General features: G+C 38.1%; 1 protein-coding gene across 1 annotated transcript in view; it reads right to left on the reverse strand.

Moving 5' to 3' along the window:
• Window positions 1–17,263, reverse strand: part of LOC128640533 (VPS10 domain-containing receptor SorCS1-like) — a 1,407,808-nt gene that overhangs the window by 346,712 nt on the left and 1,043,833 nt on the right. Inside the window, 1 exon segment of the mRNA XM_053693005.1 lies at window positions 3,797–3,888. Coding sequence (XP_053548980.1) covers window positions 3,797–3,888 — 92 coding nt within the window.

Raw genomic sequence — 17,263 nt, forward strand, 5'->3', positions numbered from 1 at the left:
TGTGTCGGACTATTATCCGTTGGCCAAATGTCCATCTGCCAAATGTCTGCCAGCCAAATGTCCATCGGCTAACAGTCCGGCCACAAGAAAACACACACACATATCAATATCCTCCCTAAAAACGGAGATCAGTTTATACATACTGACTTGAAACCAAAGTCTACATTTTTTCCTACAGGCCATAAAGGGCCATCAATTGAATCCTTCGAAAGGATGGTTTGCAATGACATTAAGAAATTTAGTCATAATAGCAATTGCAAACACAACCTGACTAGGAAACAATCAGAAAACATAAGAAAATTGGAAACGGATTAAAACATCATCATCATCAAACCTAGAGACGACTATGTTAAAGAATCACATAGAATTATCTATGATAATAACACCTATGAACTACTGAGACATGACCCTACTAATCTTTTTAAACAAAACTTATAAAGACTACTCCTGGAAGCAAACCCCCCACCCCCTCCCAGATCATATAAAAAAATCGTTCACTTTTTCACAAATTTTTTCACAAACTTTAGGTTTCTCACTGAAATTATTTGCAAACAGCTTCTGCAATTATGGCACAAATGGTTGTAAATGCTTCTCTGGGATCCCCTTTGTTCAGAAATAGCAGAAATATATGGTTTTGGTGTTGCTTTTTGGTAATTAGAAGGCTGCTAAATGCCACTGCGCACCACACGTGTATTATGCCCAGCAGTGAATGGGTTAATTAGGGAGCTTGTAGGGTTAATTTTAGCTTTAGTGTAGTGTGGTAGACAACCCCAATTATTGATTTAGGCCCATTTTGGTATATTTCATGCCACCATTTCACCGCCAAATGCGATCAAATAAAAAAAAACTTTACATTTTTTACAATTTTAGGTTTCTCACTGAAATTATTTGCAAACAGCTTGTGCAATTATGTCACAAATGGTTGTAAATGCTTCTCTGGGATCCCCTTTGTTCAAAAATAGCAGACAGATATATGGCTTTGGCTTTGCTTTTTGGTAATTAGTAGGCCGCTAAATGCCGCTGCGCATCAACACGTGTATTATGCCCAGCAGTGAAGGGGTTAATTAGGTAGCTTGTAGGGAGCTTGTGGGGTATATTTTAGCTTTACTGTAGATATCAACCTCCCACCTGAGACATCCCATTCCCTGATCCCTCCCAAACAGCTCTCTTCCCTCCCCCACCCCACAATTGTCCCTGCCATCTTAAAGGGACATGAAACCCAATTTTTTTCTTTTGTGATTTAGAAAGAGCATGTCATTTTAAACAACTTTCTAATTTATTTCTATTATCTAATTTGCTTCATTCTCTTGATATCACTTGCTGAAAAGCATATCTAGATATGCTCAGTAGCTGCTGATTGGTTGCTGCACATGGAGGCCTTGTGTGATTGGCTCACACATGTGCATTGCTATTTCTTTAACAAAGGATATCTAAAGAATTGAGCAAATTAGATAATAGAAGTGAATTGGAAAGTTGTTTAAAATTACATGCCCTATCTGAATCATGAAAGTTTAATTTTGAAAGTCTGCCAGTACTAAAATAAAAGGTTTGAGATAAAATAAGTTTTTTTTTAGAAACTAATTAAATATTTTCTGTAGTGTAGCTGCCCCCCTCAATATCCAACCCCCCACCCCCTCCCAGATCTCTTAGATAATAATTCCCATCCTCCCCAGTCCTTTCTCCCACTGTATGCAGTAACTGAAATGTGCCAAAGTGTAGTGTTCCCAGCTGCTCCCACCCCCGTGCATTTGGTTTTGCACACATTGAATATTTTATAAACCGCAATCTCAATATTAATCCATGTAACTGTTATGTGGCCCAAATCCTTTATAGTGTTGTCCGCTATCAGTAAACACATTTTGCCCTTAATAAAGATGGTGTCAATGTGCGCAAGTCCTGTCACTGGAAATTACATCATACTACACGGCGACTGGAAATAACACACGCATTTACACGCAAACTGGAAATGAGGCACAAAACTGTAAATTACATATACTTAACAGACTCCGGTTCCAATGTTTGGCGGTTTAAATTTTTGGGCGGTTTCACCAATCACACAGCCCCTTTTACACAGCCCCTTTTTTAATAGGCCAACTCCACTTCGACTCAGATGCCAACAAGGTGGAGGTAGGGTACTGTTATGGGCTGATATCATTAAAGATGAGCTGGTTGGACCTTTTCGGGTTGAAGATGGACTCAAACTCCCAAACCTACTGCAATTTTTTAGAAGACACTTTCTTAAAGTAGTGGTACAGGAAAAAGTCTTCATATTTCAAGAAGACCATGATATTTATGCAGGACTATGCTCCACTGCATGCATCTAAGTACTCCACTGCATGGCTAGCCAGTAAAGGCCTTAAAGATGAAAGAATAAGGATATGACCCCCTTCCTCTCCTGACCTAAACCCTATTGAGAACTTGTGGGCCCTTCTTAAACGAGATTTACGGCGAAGGAAAACAGCACACTTCTCTGAACAGTATCTGGGAGGCTGTGGTTGCTGCTGCACAAAAAGTTGATTGTCAATGGATGGAAGGCTGTTGTTGAAAATAAGGGTGGTTATATTGGTCATTGATTATTTTGGGGGAAATGTTTATTTGTAAATTTTGAGTTGACTGTTTATTATTCTCACTTTAACAGATGAAAATTAAAAAGTGAGATGGGAACATTTTAATTTTTCATTTAGTTGCATAATAATTCTGCACACTAATAGTTGTCTATGAGTAAGGCCTGAGGGTCGAAACGTGTTAGACACTTCATCTTTGTTTGCTGCTGTTTTAATATCTGTTCTTGTGTTTAATAAAACACTGTTTTCTACTACAAGCGCTATGAATGGCTGGCTGGCTTTCCTGCTTCTATCTACACTAATAGTTGCCCAATAAATGTGCACACATAGATATTCTCCTAAGAAAGCCAAATCCTCACTTTTACTTTCTTAAATTTTCAGGTTTGAGGTTTATTAACATTTTGGATTGACCAAGAGCACTGTAGTTGTTCAATAATGAAATTGTTCCTCAAAATTACAACTTGCCTAATAATTGTGCACACAGTGTATATGTAGTAGGGTTAGGCTTGTGTCAAAAATGTGTACATTCATCTCTCAGAACTAGAAAGCCCAACATTTTCCGAGTAGAAGAAACATAAAAGCCAAAAATAAACTTTAATGATTCAAGTCTAGCACGTCACTTTAATTCATTTTTAAATTCACTTCTATTAAATATATTCTATTTCAATTGCAAAATGTTTATGTCATTCTCTAGATATAAAGGGAAACCTTAAAGGGACAGTCTACTCTGGAATTTTCAGTGTTTAAAAAGATAGATAATTCCCAGTTTTGCATAACCAACACAATTATAGTAATACCTCTGTGGTTACCTTGAATCTAAGCCTCTGCTGACTTCCCCCTTATCTCAGTTCTTTTAACAGACTTGCATGTTAGCCAGTCAGTGCCCCCTTATAAGTAACTCCACGGGAGTGAGCACAATGTTATCCTTATGGCACACATGGACTAGCACTTTCTAGCTGTGAAAAACTGTCAAAATGCACTGAGATAAGAGGCGGCCTTCAAGGGCTTAAAAATTAGCATATGAGCCTACCTAGGTTTAGCTTTCAACAAAAAATACAAAGAGAACAAAGCTCTAATTTGATGATAAAAACATATTGGAAAATTGCTTAAATATTGCATGCCCTTTCCGAATCATGAAAGTTTAGTTTTGACTAGACTGTCCCTTTAAATTGCCCCATCCCTAGACAACATTTTATTGTGAGCAAAACATTGCTTTTTGCGTCAGTTATTACCATAAGTGACGTATTGGCAGAGATGTGTGCTTCATGGCAACCAGAACTCCACCTTGGTCCAAGAATAAAACGCTATGCTCCTCTTCAAAGATCTGCAAGACAAACAGGCAACCTCCTTACAAGTGATTTACAAAAAAACAACTACACAAGACTGAAGCATTGTACATAGACAGATTGTAGCATCAAAGATTTCTTGATCTTAGCAGAGCTCAACTTGGATTTTACATTTTTCTTTTGGAATTCATGTGATCTTTTCTGGCAGCAGAAAAAAACCTCAGAGATGTGATCTGTGATAAGCCCTAGGCAAAAAAAGAGATTTAATAGAAAACAATTTCTGAGCCCTTCTCTGCATGTGAACAGCAACACAGCTGTGGGATTTGGAAATCTATATTTTGTAATTAAAATATATAATGCAATATTCCCTCCATAAGGTGGAACCTGCGATAATGATTCACAGTAATGGTTTCACTAATGGGAGCTGTCTGATTTTACCCAGAAAAATTACAAATCTCTCAGTAGTTTATTTGTAAACCTAAAAAAATAAATAAAAGGAACCGTCAGTGGTTCACCTTTTTTTGCAGTAATTACTTAACTGAAACAGAACAAACATTATGTGTTTTGTATATTGTTTAAAGTACTAGTACTGGTATATAAAGCACTCATTTAATGAGCAGAATAAAACAAAGGTAGGTACAGAACTCCAGTTTACCAGGAAATAGAGTCATAGGGCTCTATTTATCAAGCTGTCAACCGCAAATATGATGGAATTCCGCAGCGTATTTGTGGCGAGCCTGATTCGCCTTAGTTATCAAAGGCTACAAACTGGCAAAAGTAGAATATAGTGATGTAACATACAATCCGCCGGTCTCAGTCCGACACAGATCGATGCTTACGTAACTACAGATGTTCCGAATGCAAGTTCGGCATAATCTGACTACTTTTGGAAGTTATCAAAGAACTGCTAGATATGCTCAGCACTTTTCCAGCCCAGCGTACCTGGTTTTCAATCTGCAGCCCTGGAGGCGGCGGATGCCATAGGAATCAATGGGAGTCTGACAGCAGCGAAAGCTCATGTTCGCTGCTGCCCGATATCCCATTGATTCCTATGGTAAAAGTCTACACCTAACACCCTAACATGTACCCCGAGTCTAAACACCCCTAATCTGCTTCCCCCTACACCGGCGCAACCTACATTATACTTATTAACACCTAAACCGCCGCTCCCGGAGCCCACCGCCACTCTAATAAACTTATTAACCCCTAAACCGCTGCTCCCGGACCCGTTGCAACTAAATAAATTGTTTAACCCCTAAACCACTGCTTCCGGACCCCGCCGCATCTAAATAAATTGTTTAACCCCTAAACCGCCGTTCCTGGACCCCGCCGCAACAAAATAAATTGTTTAACCCCTAAACCATCGCTCCCAGAGCCCACTGCCACCTACATTACATTTATTAACCGCTAATCTGCCCCCCCTTCATCTTCGCCACTATATTAAATGAATTAACCCCTAAACCTAAGTCTAACCCTAACACCCCGCTAACTTAAATATTATTTAAATAAATATAAATAAAATTACTATTAACTAAATTATTCCTATTTAAAACTAAATTCTTACCTATAAAATAAACCCTAAGATAGATACAATATAACCAATAGTTACATTGTACCTAGCTTAGGGTTTATTTTTATTTTACAGGCAAGTTTGTATTTATTTTAACTAGGTAGAATAGTTACTAAATAGTTATTAACTATTTAATAAACTACCTAGCTAAAATAAATACAAATTTACCTGTAAAATAAATTCTAACCTAAGTTACAATTACACCTAACACTACACTATAATTAAATAAATTACCTAAATTAATTAACTACAATTACCTACAATTAAATACAATTAAATAAAATTAACTAAAGTACAAAAACAAACAAACACTAAATTACAGAAAATAAAAAATAATTACAATAATTTTAAATTAATTACAGCTAATCTAAGCCCCCTAATAAAATAAAAAAGCCCCCCAAAATAATAAAAATCCCTACCCTATACTAAATTACAAATAGCCCTTAAAAGGGCTTTTTGCGGGGCATTGCTCCAAAGTAATCAGCTCTTTTACCTGTAAAAAAAGAAATACAACCCCCCAAACATTAAAACCCACTACCCACACACCCAACCCTACTCTAAAACCTACCCAATCCCCCCTTAATAAAACCTAACACTAACCCCTTGAAGATCGCCTACCTTGAGCCGTCTTCACCCAACCGGGCCTAAGTCCTCAACGAAGCCAGGCAAAGTCTTCATCCAACTGGGCAAAAGAGGTCCTCCAGACGGGCAGAAGTCTTCACCCATGCGGCATCTTCTATCTTCATCCATCCGACGAGGAGCAGCTCCATCTTGAAGACATCCGACGCGGAGCATCCATCCAGACCGACGACTACCCGACGAATGACTGGTCCTTTAAATGACATCATCCAAAAGGGCGTCCCTTGAATTCCGATTGGCTGATAGAATTCTATCAGCCAATCGGAATTAAGGTAGGACAAATCCTATTGGCTGATGCAATCAGCCAATAGAATTGAAGTTAAATCCTATTGGCTGATCCAATCAGCCAATAGGATTGAGCTTGCATTCTATTGGCTGTTCCAATCAGCCAATAGAATGCAAGGTCAATTCTATTGGCTGATTGCATCAGCCAATAGGATTTTATCTACCTTAATTCCAATTGGCTGATAGAATTCTATCAGCCAATCGGAATTCAAGGGACGCCATCTTGGATTACGTAATTTAAAGGAACCGTCATTCGTCGTTAGTCGTCGGTCTGGATGGATGCTCCGCGTCGGATGTCTTCAAGATGGAGCCGCTCCTCGTCGGATGGATGAAGATAGAAGATGCCACATGGATTAAGACTTCTGCCCATCTGGAGGACCTCTTCTGCCCGTTTGGATGAAGACTTTGCCCGGCTTCATTGAGGACTTAGGCCCGGTTGGGTGAAGACGGCTCAAGGTAGGGTGATCTTCAAGGGGTTAGAGTTAGGTTTTATTAAGGGGGTATTGGGTGGGTTTTAGAGTAGGTTTGGGTGTGTGGGTGGTGGGTTTTAATGTTGGGGGGTTGTATTTCTTTTTTACAGGTAAAAGAGCTGATTACTTTGGGGCAATGCCCCGCAAAAAGCTCTTTTAAGGGCTATTTGTAATTTAGTATAGGGTAGGGATTTTTTTTTTTTTTATATATATATATTTTATTAGGGGGCTTAGATTAGGCGTAATTAGTTTAAAATTATTGTAATTATTTTTTTATTTTCTGTAATTTAGTGTTTGGTTTTTTGTACTTTAGTTAATTTTATTTAATTGTAGGTAATTGTAGTTAATTAATTTAATTTAATTTAATTAATGATAGTGTAGTGTTAGGTGTAATTGTAACTTAGGTTAGGATTTATTTTACAGTTAAATTTGTATTTATTTTAGCTAGGTAATTATTAAATAGTTAATAACTATTTAATAACTATTGTACCTAGTTAAAATAAATACAAACTTGCCTTTAAAATAAAAATAAATCCTAAGCTAGATGCAATGTAGCTATTAGTTATATTGTAGCTATCTTAGGGTTTATTTTACAGGTAAGTATTTGGTTTTAAATAGGAATTATTTAGTTATTAATTGTAATTTTATTTAGATTTATTTAAATAATATTTAAGTTAGGGGGGTGTTAGGGTTAGGGTTAGACTTAAGTTTAGGGGTTAATTAATTTAATATAGTGGCGACGGTGTAGGGGGGCAGATTAGGTGTTAATAAATGTAATGTGGGTGGAGGTGGGCTCCGGGAGCGGCGGTTTAGGGGTTAAACATTTTATTTAGTTGCGGCAGGATCCAGGAGCAGCAGGATAGTGGTTACTTTATGTAGGTGGCGGCGGTATAGGGAGCGGCAGATTAGGGGTTAATATGTATAATGTAGGTGGCGGTGGGCTCCAGGAGCGGCGGTTTAGGGGTTAATAACTTTATTTAGTTGCGGCGGGGTCCGGGAGCGGCAGGATAGGGGTTAATAACTTTATGTAGGTGGCAGCGGTATAGGGGGCGGCAGATTAGGGGTTAATATGTATAATGTAGGTGGCGGTGGGCTCCGGGAGCGGCGGTTTAGGGGTTAATAACTTTATTTAGTTGCAGCGGGGTCCGGGAGTGGCAGGATAGGGGTTAATAAGTTTATTAGAGTTGCGGTGGACTCCGGGAGCGGCGGTTTAGGAGGTAAACAGTTTAGTATAGTGTGGGTGCTTAGTGACAGTATAGCAAGAAAGCTGTAAAAAAGCTGAAGAGCAGCGAGTTCGATGACTGTTAGTTAACAACAGTCTGCTGCTCATCACTACATAAATTTGGAGAGTGTTTTCAGGTCCGCGGCGGCGATGTTAGGCGATCTTAGGCGAGCGTATTGGGGCCGTTGAATGCAAGAAAGTCGACGGCTTGATAAATAGAGGCCATAGTGTTATAGGTGAGACCCAAATACAGAAAAATTAAATGAAAAAAATAAATAATAATTCAGCATGATTAGATATCCTCTATGTTGGTTGAATCTTTATGAACTATTCAGAACAGAGATGGGTGCAGCTATTCAAAATGAACATAATACAGTTTAGTATTAGATATGGATTTTATCTGCAAGTAAATAAATAAATATTTGAGGGTTTTTTTTTCTCTGTGTCGTCCAGTGTTACTGCAGTAGTGAATTCACTTTTTTGGAGGTTTTTCTGTAGAATGTAGATTTTCTATATTTATTATATTATTTCTGGACTTTTGCATTCTTTATGAAACATACACACACACACACACACACACACACACACACACACACACACACACACACACACACACACACACACACAGAAACATACAAACACACACACACACACACAAACACACACACACACACACATACACACACACACACATACACACACAAATATACACATACAAACACACACACACACAAACATGGGTGTCCGCAGATTATTTTTTTTGAGGGGGGGGGGCAAAAAAGTGAAATATCTATATATATATAAATAAATCAGGGGTTGAAAATTATCCTAAAATACTAGTCCTAGTTCACTACATGCTAAACTTTAATACACTATCATACTGACACTGACACATATACACTGTCACTCACACATAATGACACACAATGAAACATACATACTGACACACACACACACAGAGGCCTAGATTTAGAGTTCGGCGGTAGCCGTCAAAACCAGCGTTAGAGGCTCCTAACGCTGGTTTTGGGCGCCCGCTGGTATTTGGAGTCAGTGATTAAAGGGTCTAACGCTCACTTTTCAGCCGCGACTTTTCCATATCGCAGATCCCCCTACGCCATTTGCGTAGCCTATCTTTTCAATGGGATCTTTCTAACGCTGGTATTTAGAGTCGTTTCTGCAGTGAGCGTTAGAGCTCTAACGACAAGATTCCAGCCGCCTGAAAATAGCAGGAGTTAAGAGCTTTCTGGCTAACGCCGGTTTATAAAGCTCTTAACTACTGTACCCTAAAGTACACTAACACCCATAAACTACCTATGTACCCCTAAACCGAGGTCCCCCCACATCGCCGCCACTCGATTAAAATTTTTAACCCCTAATCTGCCGACCGCCACCTACGTTATACTTATGTACCCCTAATCTGCTGCCCCTAACACCGCCGACCCCTGTATTATATCTATTAACCCCTAACTTGCCCCCCACAACGTCGCCGCAAGCTACTTAAAATAATTAACCCCTAATCTTCCGACCGCAAATCGCCGCCACCTACGTTATCCCTATGTACCCCTAATCTGCTACCCCTAACATCGCCGACCCCTATGTTATATTTATTAACCCCTAATCTGCCCCCCACAACGTCGCCGACACCTACCTACACTTATTAACCCCTAATCTGCCGAGCGGACCTGAGCGCTACTATAATAAAGTTATTAACCCCTAATCCGCCTCACTAACCCTATCATAAATAGTATTAACCCCTAATCTGCCCTCCCTAACATCGCCGACACCTACCTTCAATTATTAACCCCTAATCTGCCGACCGGAGCTCACCGCTATTCTAATAAATGTATTAACCCCTAAAGCTAAGTCTAACCCTAACACTAACACCCCCCTAAGTTAAATATAATTTTTATCTAACGAAATAAATTAACTCTTATTAAATAAATAATTCCTATTTAAAGCTAAATACTTACCTGTAAAATACATCCTAATATAGCTACAATATAAATTATAATTATATTATACCTATTTTAGGATTAATATTTATTTTACAGGCAACTTTGTAATTATTTTAACCAGGTACAATAGCTATTAAATAGTTAAGAACTATTTAATAGTTACCTAGTTAAAATAATTACAAATTTACCTGTAAAATAAATCCTAACCTAAGATATAATTAAACCTAACACTACCCTATCAATAAAATAATTAAATAAACTACCTACAATTACCTACAATTAACCTAACACTACACTATCAATAAATTAATTAAACACAATTGCTACAAATAAATAACATTAAATAAACTATCTAAAGTACAAAAAATAAAAAAGAACTAAGTTACAGAAAATAATAAAATATTTACAAACATAAGAAAAATATTACAACAATTTTAAACTAATTACACCTACTCTAAGCCCCCTAATAAAATAACAAAGCCCCCCAAAATAAAAAATTCCCTACCCTATTCTAAAATACAAATATTACAAGCTCTTTTACCTTACCAGCCCTGAACAGGGCCCTTTGCGGGGCATGCCCCAAGAATTTCAGCTCTTTTGCCTGTAAAAAAAAACATACTATACCCCCCCCCCAACATTACAACCCACCACCCACATACCCCTAATCTAACCCAAACCCCCCTTAAATAAACCTAACACTACCCCCCTGATGATCTTCCTACCTTGTCTTCACCATGCCAGGTTCACCGATCCGTCCTGGCTCCAAGATCTTCATCCAACCCAAGCGGGGGCTAGACATCCACTGAAGAAGTCCAGAAGAGGGTCCAAAGTCTTCCTCCTATCCGGCAAGAAGAGGACATCCGGACCGGCAAACATCTTCTCCAAGCGGCATCTTCTATCTTCTTCCATCCGATGACGACCGGCTCCATCTTGAAGACCTCCAGCGCGGATCCATCCTCTTCTTCCGACGACTAGACGACGAATGACGGTTCCTTTAAGGGACGTCATCCAAGATGGCGTCCCTCGAATTCCGATTGGCTGATAGGATTCTATCAGCCAATCGGAATTAAGGTAGGAATTTTCTGATTGGCTGATGGAATCAGCCAATCAGAATATAGTTCAATCCGATTGGCTGATCCAATCAGCCAATCAGATTGAGCTCGCATTCTATTGGCTGATCGGAACAGCCAATAGAATGCGAGCTCAATCTGATTGGCTGATTGGATCAGCCAATCGGATTGAACTATATTCTGATTGGCTGATTCCATCAGCCAATCAGAAAATTCCTACCTTAATTCCGATTGGCTGATAGAATCCTATCAGCCAATCGGAATTCGAGGGACGCCATCTTGGATGACGTCCCTTAAAGGAACCGTCATTCGTCGTCTAGTCGTCGGAAGAAGAGGATGGATCCGCGCTGGAGGTCTTCAAGATGGAGCCGGTCGTCATCGGATGGAAGAAGATAGAAGATGCCGCTTGGAGAAGATGTTTGCCGGTCCGGATGTCCTCTTCTTGCCGGATAGGAGGAAGACTTTGGACCCTCTTCTGGACTTCTTCAGTGGATGTCTAGCCCCCGCTTGGGTTGGATGAAGATCTTGGAGCCAGGACGGATCGGTGAACCTGGCATGGTGAAGACAAGGTAGGAAGATCATCAGGGGGGTAGTGTTAGGTTTATTTAAGGGGGGTTTGGGTTAGATTAGGGGTATGTGGGTGGTGGGTTGTAATGTTGGGGGGGGGGTATAGTATGTTTTTTTTTACAGGCAAAAGAGCTGAAATTCTTGGGGCATGCCCCGCAAAGGGCCCTGTTCAGGGCTGGTAAGGTAAAAGAGCTTGTAATATTTGTATTTTAGAATAGGGTAGGGAATTTTTTATTTTGGGGGGCTTTGTTATTTTATTAGGGGGCTTAGAGTAGGTGTAATTAGTTTAAAATTGTTGTAATATTTTTCTTATGTTTGTAAATATTTTATTATTTTCTGTAACTTAGTTCTTTTTTATTTTTTGTACTTTAGATAGTTTATTTAATGTTATTTATTTGTAGCAATTGTGTTTAATTAATTTATTGATAGTGTAGTGTTAGGTTAATTGTAGGTAATTGTAGGTAGTTTATTTAATTATTTTATTGATAGGGTAGTGTTAGGTTTAATTATATCTTAGGTTAGGATTTATTTTACAGGTAAATTTGTAATTATTTTAACTAGGTAACTATTAAATAGTTCTTAACTATTTAATAGCTATTGTACCTGGTTAAAATAATTACAAAGTTGCCTGTAAAATAAATATTAATCCTAAAATAGGTATAATATAATTATAATTTATATTGTAGCTATATTAGGATGTATTTTACAGGTAAGTATTTAGCTTTAAATAGGAATTATTTATTTAATAAGAGTTAATTTATTTCGTTAGATAAAAATTATATTTAACTTAGGGGGGTGTTAGTGTTAGGGTTAGACTTAGCTTTAGGGGTTAATACATTTATTAGAATAGCGGTGAGCTCCGGTCGGCAGATTAGGGGTTAATAATTGAAGGTAGGTGTCGGCGATGTTAGGGAGGGCAGATTAGGGGTTAATACTATTTATGATAGGGTTAGTGAGGCGGATTAGGGGTTAATAACTTTATTATAGTAGCGCTCAGGTCCGCTCGGCAGATTAGGGGTTAATAAGTGTAGGTAGGTGTCGGCGACGTTGTGGGGGGCAGATTAGGGGTTAATAAATATAACATAGGGGTCGGCGATGTTAGGGCAGCAGATTAGGGGTACATAGGGATAACGTAGGTGGCGGCGGTTTACGGAGCGGCAGATTAGGGGTTAAAAGTGTAATGCAGGGGTCAGCGATAGCGGGGGCGGCAGATTAGGGGTTAATAAGTGTAAGGTTAGGGGTGTTTAGACTCGGGGTACATGTTAGGGTGTTAGGTGCAGACTTAGGAGGTGTTTCCCCATAGGAAACAATGGGGCTGCGTTAGGAGCTGAACGCTGCTTTTTTGCAGGTGTTAGGTTTTTTTTCAGCTCAAACAGCCCCATTGTTTCCTATGGGAGAATCGTGCACGAGCACGTTTTTGATGCCGGCCGCGTCCGTAAGCAACTCTGGTATCGAGAGTTGCATTTGCGGTAAAAATGCTCTACGCTCCTTTTTTGGAGCCTAACGCAGCATTTGTTTGAACTCTCGATACCAGAGTTAAATTTATGGTGCGGCCAGAAAAAAACCCGCGGAGCGTTAACAGCCCTTTTACCGCCGAACTCTAAATCTAGGCCAGAGTCACTCACTCATACTGAGTCTGGCACACAATGAAACACACAAACTGAAATAAAAATGGAAGGAAATTTGTATTGGTGCAGCAGGAAATATTGGGAGGTTGACTTGGAGCTACGTTTTGACAACATTTTAATAATTTATCTTCTTAATAAATATATATATATATATATATATATATAAATATATATATATATATATATATATTCTGTATATATATATATATATTTATATATATATTTATAAAAGAATCCTGTGAGCACAAACACATATCCATACTTACAATTGTTTATGTATTACACATACATAAAAATAAAGTTTAGTCCATGCTCATAGGTCTTAAAAACATGTAATCTTCCAAAATAAGCCCCATATAGGCACATTAACCTGTATTCCTATCATTTTATACTTCAAAGCATATGCACCAGTGGGCAAGTGAGGTCTTAAAAAGAGGATCCTGAAGAACGGCTTTGTACCATACTGCCTGCTACTTGTTGCCTGCAGACTGCTTTTATTAAAAGGGACAGTAAAATCATAATTAGACATTCAAGATTTAGATCAGTGTTACCCCTGTCTTCAGGACCCTTAACAGGTCAGATATTCATTATTTCTTAACTAGAGCTCAGGTGAAATAATCAACTGATTAGTAACCATGGTTACTAACCTGATCTCACCCTTCAGATGATTATTTCACTTGTTCTCTAGTTTAGATATAATAAAACTCTGGCCTGTTAAGGGTCCTGAGGACTGGAGTTGAGAAACACTGATTTAGATAGATCATACAATCTTGAACAACTTTCCAATTTACTTATATTATTTAATTTGCTTCCTTGCTGAAATGTTTATCTAGGTAAGCTCAGGAGTAGAAAAGAACCTAGGTTCCAACTTCTAGCTGCTGATTGGTGGCTGCATATATATATATATATATATATATATATATATATATACTGATTGTCATTGGCTCTCCATGTGTTCAGTTAGAAACCAATAGTGCATTGCTGCTCCTTCAACAAATGATTCCAAGAGAATGAAGCAAAGTTGTTTAAAATTGTATGTTCTACCTAAATCATGAAAGAAACATGTTGGGTTTCATGTCCCTTTAAATAACATTTTCTTAGGCATTTTCTTAAATTGCTGCAGGAAGCAATACATCCCAGAATTGTGTAGTCTAAGGAGTAGTTAAAGGGACATTAAACACTTTGCGATAATAAAACAAAACAATAAATCGTATATATAGAAATGGAGGTGCAGAACACTGTTATATTCCACATAGCCATTGGCTGCACACTCTAGTGACTTATTTATAACTGTCCCACTGCAGAGAAGGTAAACTAAGTTACAACATGGCAGCTCTCATTGTTTTTTAAACACTAAAAAGTTACACTTATTTTAACAACTAATGAAACTGTAAAAAATACGTTATTCTCAGACTAATATTTTCTTTGAATGCATCATTTATTTAGTGGTTAATGTCCCTTTAAATGATAAAGCAGCCTGCCATTCTTTTACTACTTTGTACACACTGTGATCCCTGATTCTTATCAGTTGTACAGGTAACAGCAGGCTTTAGCAACACATTGCTTGTTCGTAGCTGCTCCTGATTGTGTAACTGGTAAAAAAATATACAGAGCCACAAGGGTGCTACTTAGGAAAGGATTGTTTTTTTCACACATGAACACTCATGTTCCTTCATAGGATCACCAGTTCAAGAGAGGGAGGGAAATAATGCATGCTGGGAATTGAAATCCAGAACTGCAGTTACACAATACTGAAAAGGTGAACTATAAATTCCAGAATGCTTTGTAACTCCCAGAATACTGTGCTTTTCCCTCTTACATTGAACTACATTGAAATAATTAAAAGACAGAAACTGACATTCTATTGTCTTTTTTCCCCCTGCAGTTTTACTCCAGATGGGGAGGAAAATTCAAGGTGGGGGAAAATGCCCACTCTTGACCCCCCTTCTGGACACCCATGCACACAAACATACACATAAAACACACATATACAAACATACAAACACACACAAACATACACATACATACAAACACACACACATACACACAAACATACACATAAAACACACATATACAAACATACAAACACACACACACATACACACAAACACACACACATGCTAACACATGCACATGCTTACAGACACACAAACATGCACAAACACACCACAGACAAACAAACATGCTTACACACACAAACACACACTTACATGCATACACACAAACACACACACATACAAACACTCACACAGACAGGCAAACACACACACATTCTTACACACACACAAAATACATACATGCTTACACACACACATGCTTACACACACATAAACACACAAACACCCCCCACACACACACATGCTTACACACATATACAAATATGCACATGTGCATGCGCACACACATATTAGTTGAAAGGACATTGCAATCCAAATATTTATGTCTTTCATGTAAAAATGCAGGAATATATTTTTGTATGACAAAAGTAAAAGTTGTTTTCACTTATAATGAATCTAGCAGGAAAAATGTATTTGTATACAACCAAAACGTTTGATATTGTTTACTGAATCATTGGGACAAAATCTCTATTGATTGAAATAAATGTTGCCCTTGCCCTCTTTAATTTAGTTACAAAAAGATAACTAGTACAATATCTTTTCAAGTCAACCCATCAAATCCCCCACTTTATCTTATTAGGTACACATTAACATATTAGTGCTATTGGCACTATATAATCCAACTTCTTATTGACTTTAATTTGTGTAACAGCTGGGGCATATATAGAGCATTATACATAGTACCAACAAGCAGTTAGGTGAAACTGAGTCCACCACAGGAGTGCTATAAATATTTTAATCCAAGTCACCACAGGTTGTCACTTGCAGGTTGCCACTTGTACTTTTAAAAGACAATTCACAGTCAATGATTAATAAAACTTCAGTCTTGTATTACATCAGTAATTTCCTCCACTTTAGAGGCTTCTGTACATGGAGTAGGTATACAAGAAACTGGAACTGCAATATAGAATCAGAGAAGCACAACACCACTTTCTAAGGAGCCTATGTGTATTAATATGGCAAAAAGGTCACAACAGACACTTTGTTTTACACAAATCCAAAAGCTAAACAACTGAAATAGTTGAGTGGACGTGGCCTTACACGCTTCACAGATGCTTAATCAGAGGTCTAGCGATGTTTGCTTTTACATATTTATAGCCACTTTTTAAAAAAATGTCAGAGATCAGAGGACCCTCCACTTTTAACCTCTCAGTTTAGACAGCTGTCCGTACCATAAATACAGGTTAAAATAGCAATAGTATCTCTTTCAATGGATAGCATGAAACATTGCTCAAATGACAAGTTGTGAGTTATGTTTGTGTGTATATTTGTATGTGTGTATGTGAATATGTGTATGTATTATGTATTTGTGCAAATACAAATGTACACATACATTCACATACACACATACAAGTATACACACATATATATATATGCATACAGTCCAAATAAATGCACTCTCACAAACCTCAGGGTCTCAGTACTAGGGTACAGCTATCCAATGTAGAATCCAATAAAGAGAAAATTCAATAGCTGGTTTTAAGTCAAAGTAACACTTTAACTCTTTTAACATTTTACACTTTAAAAGAGTTGCTTTGTCATGTATACGGGTTATGTAACGGGCTTGTCTCTTTAAATAATTTAGAACACTTGCACCTATTCACTATATAAGGCCCCTCTTTCCTATACACTATGGTTGGTAATTTGCATAGTGATAGGACTTCGCCTTGTGTCCACTTTACTTGAAAACTAGTGTATGGAGCGTATGTGAGGGGAACGTCATAAGGGAGGGTCTGCTGGGGGAGAACAAAAGGAGAGTTAGGTGTGCCAGGTGTGGGGGTTGTAGCAAAGACAAGAGGAAAGGCATTGGTCAAGAGAAGGGACAGGGGAGGGGCAGAGAAAAAGTGATATAAGGAGGACTGCAGGAAGGAGTCACTAACCTTTTTTCTT

The sequence above is a fragment of the Bombina bombina genome, chromosome 9, assembly GCF_027579735.1.
Source record: "Bombina bombina isolate aBomBom1 chromosome 9, aBomBom1.pri, whole genome shotgun sequence".
NCBI lineage: Eukaryota > Metazoa > Chordata > Amphibia > Anura > Bombinatoridae > Bombina > Bombina bombina.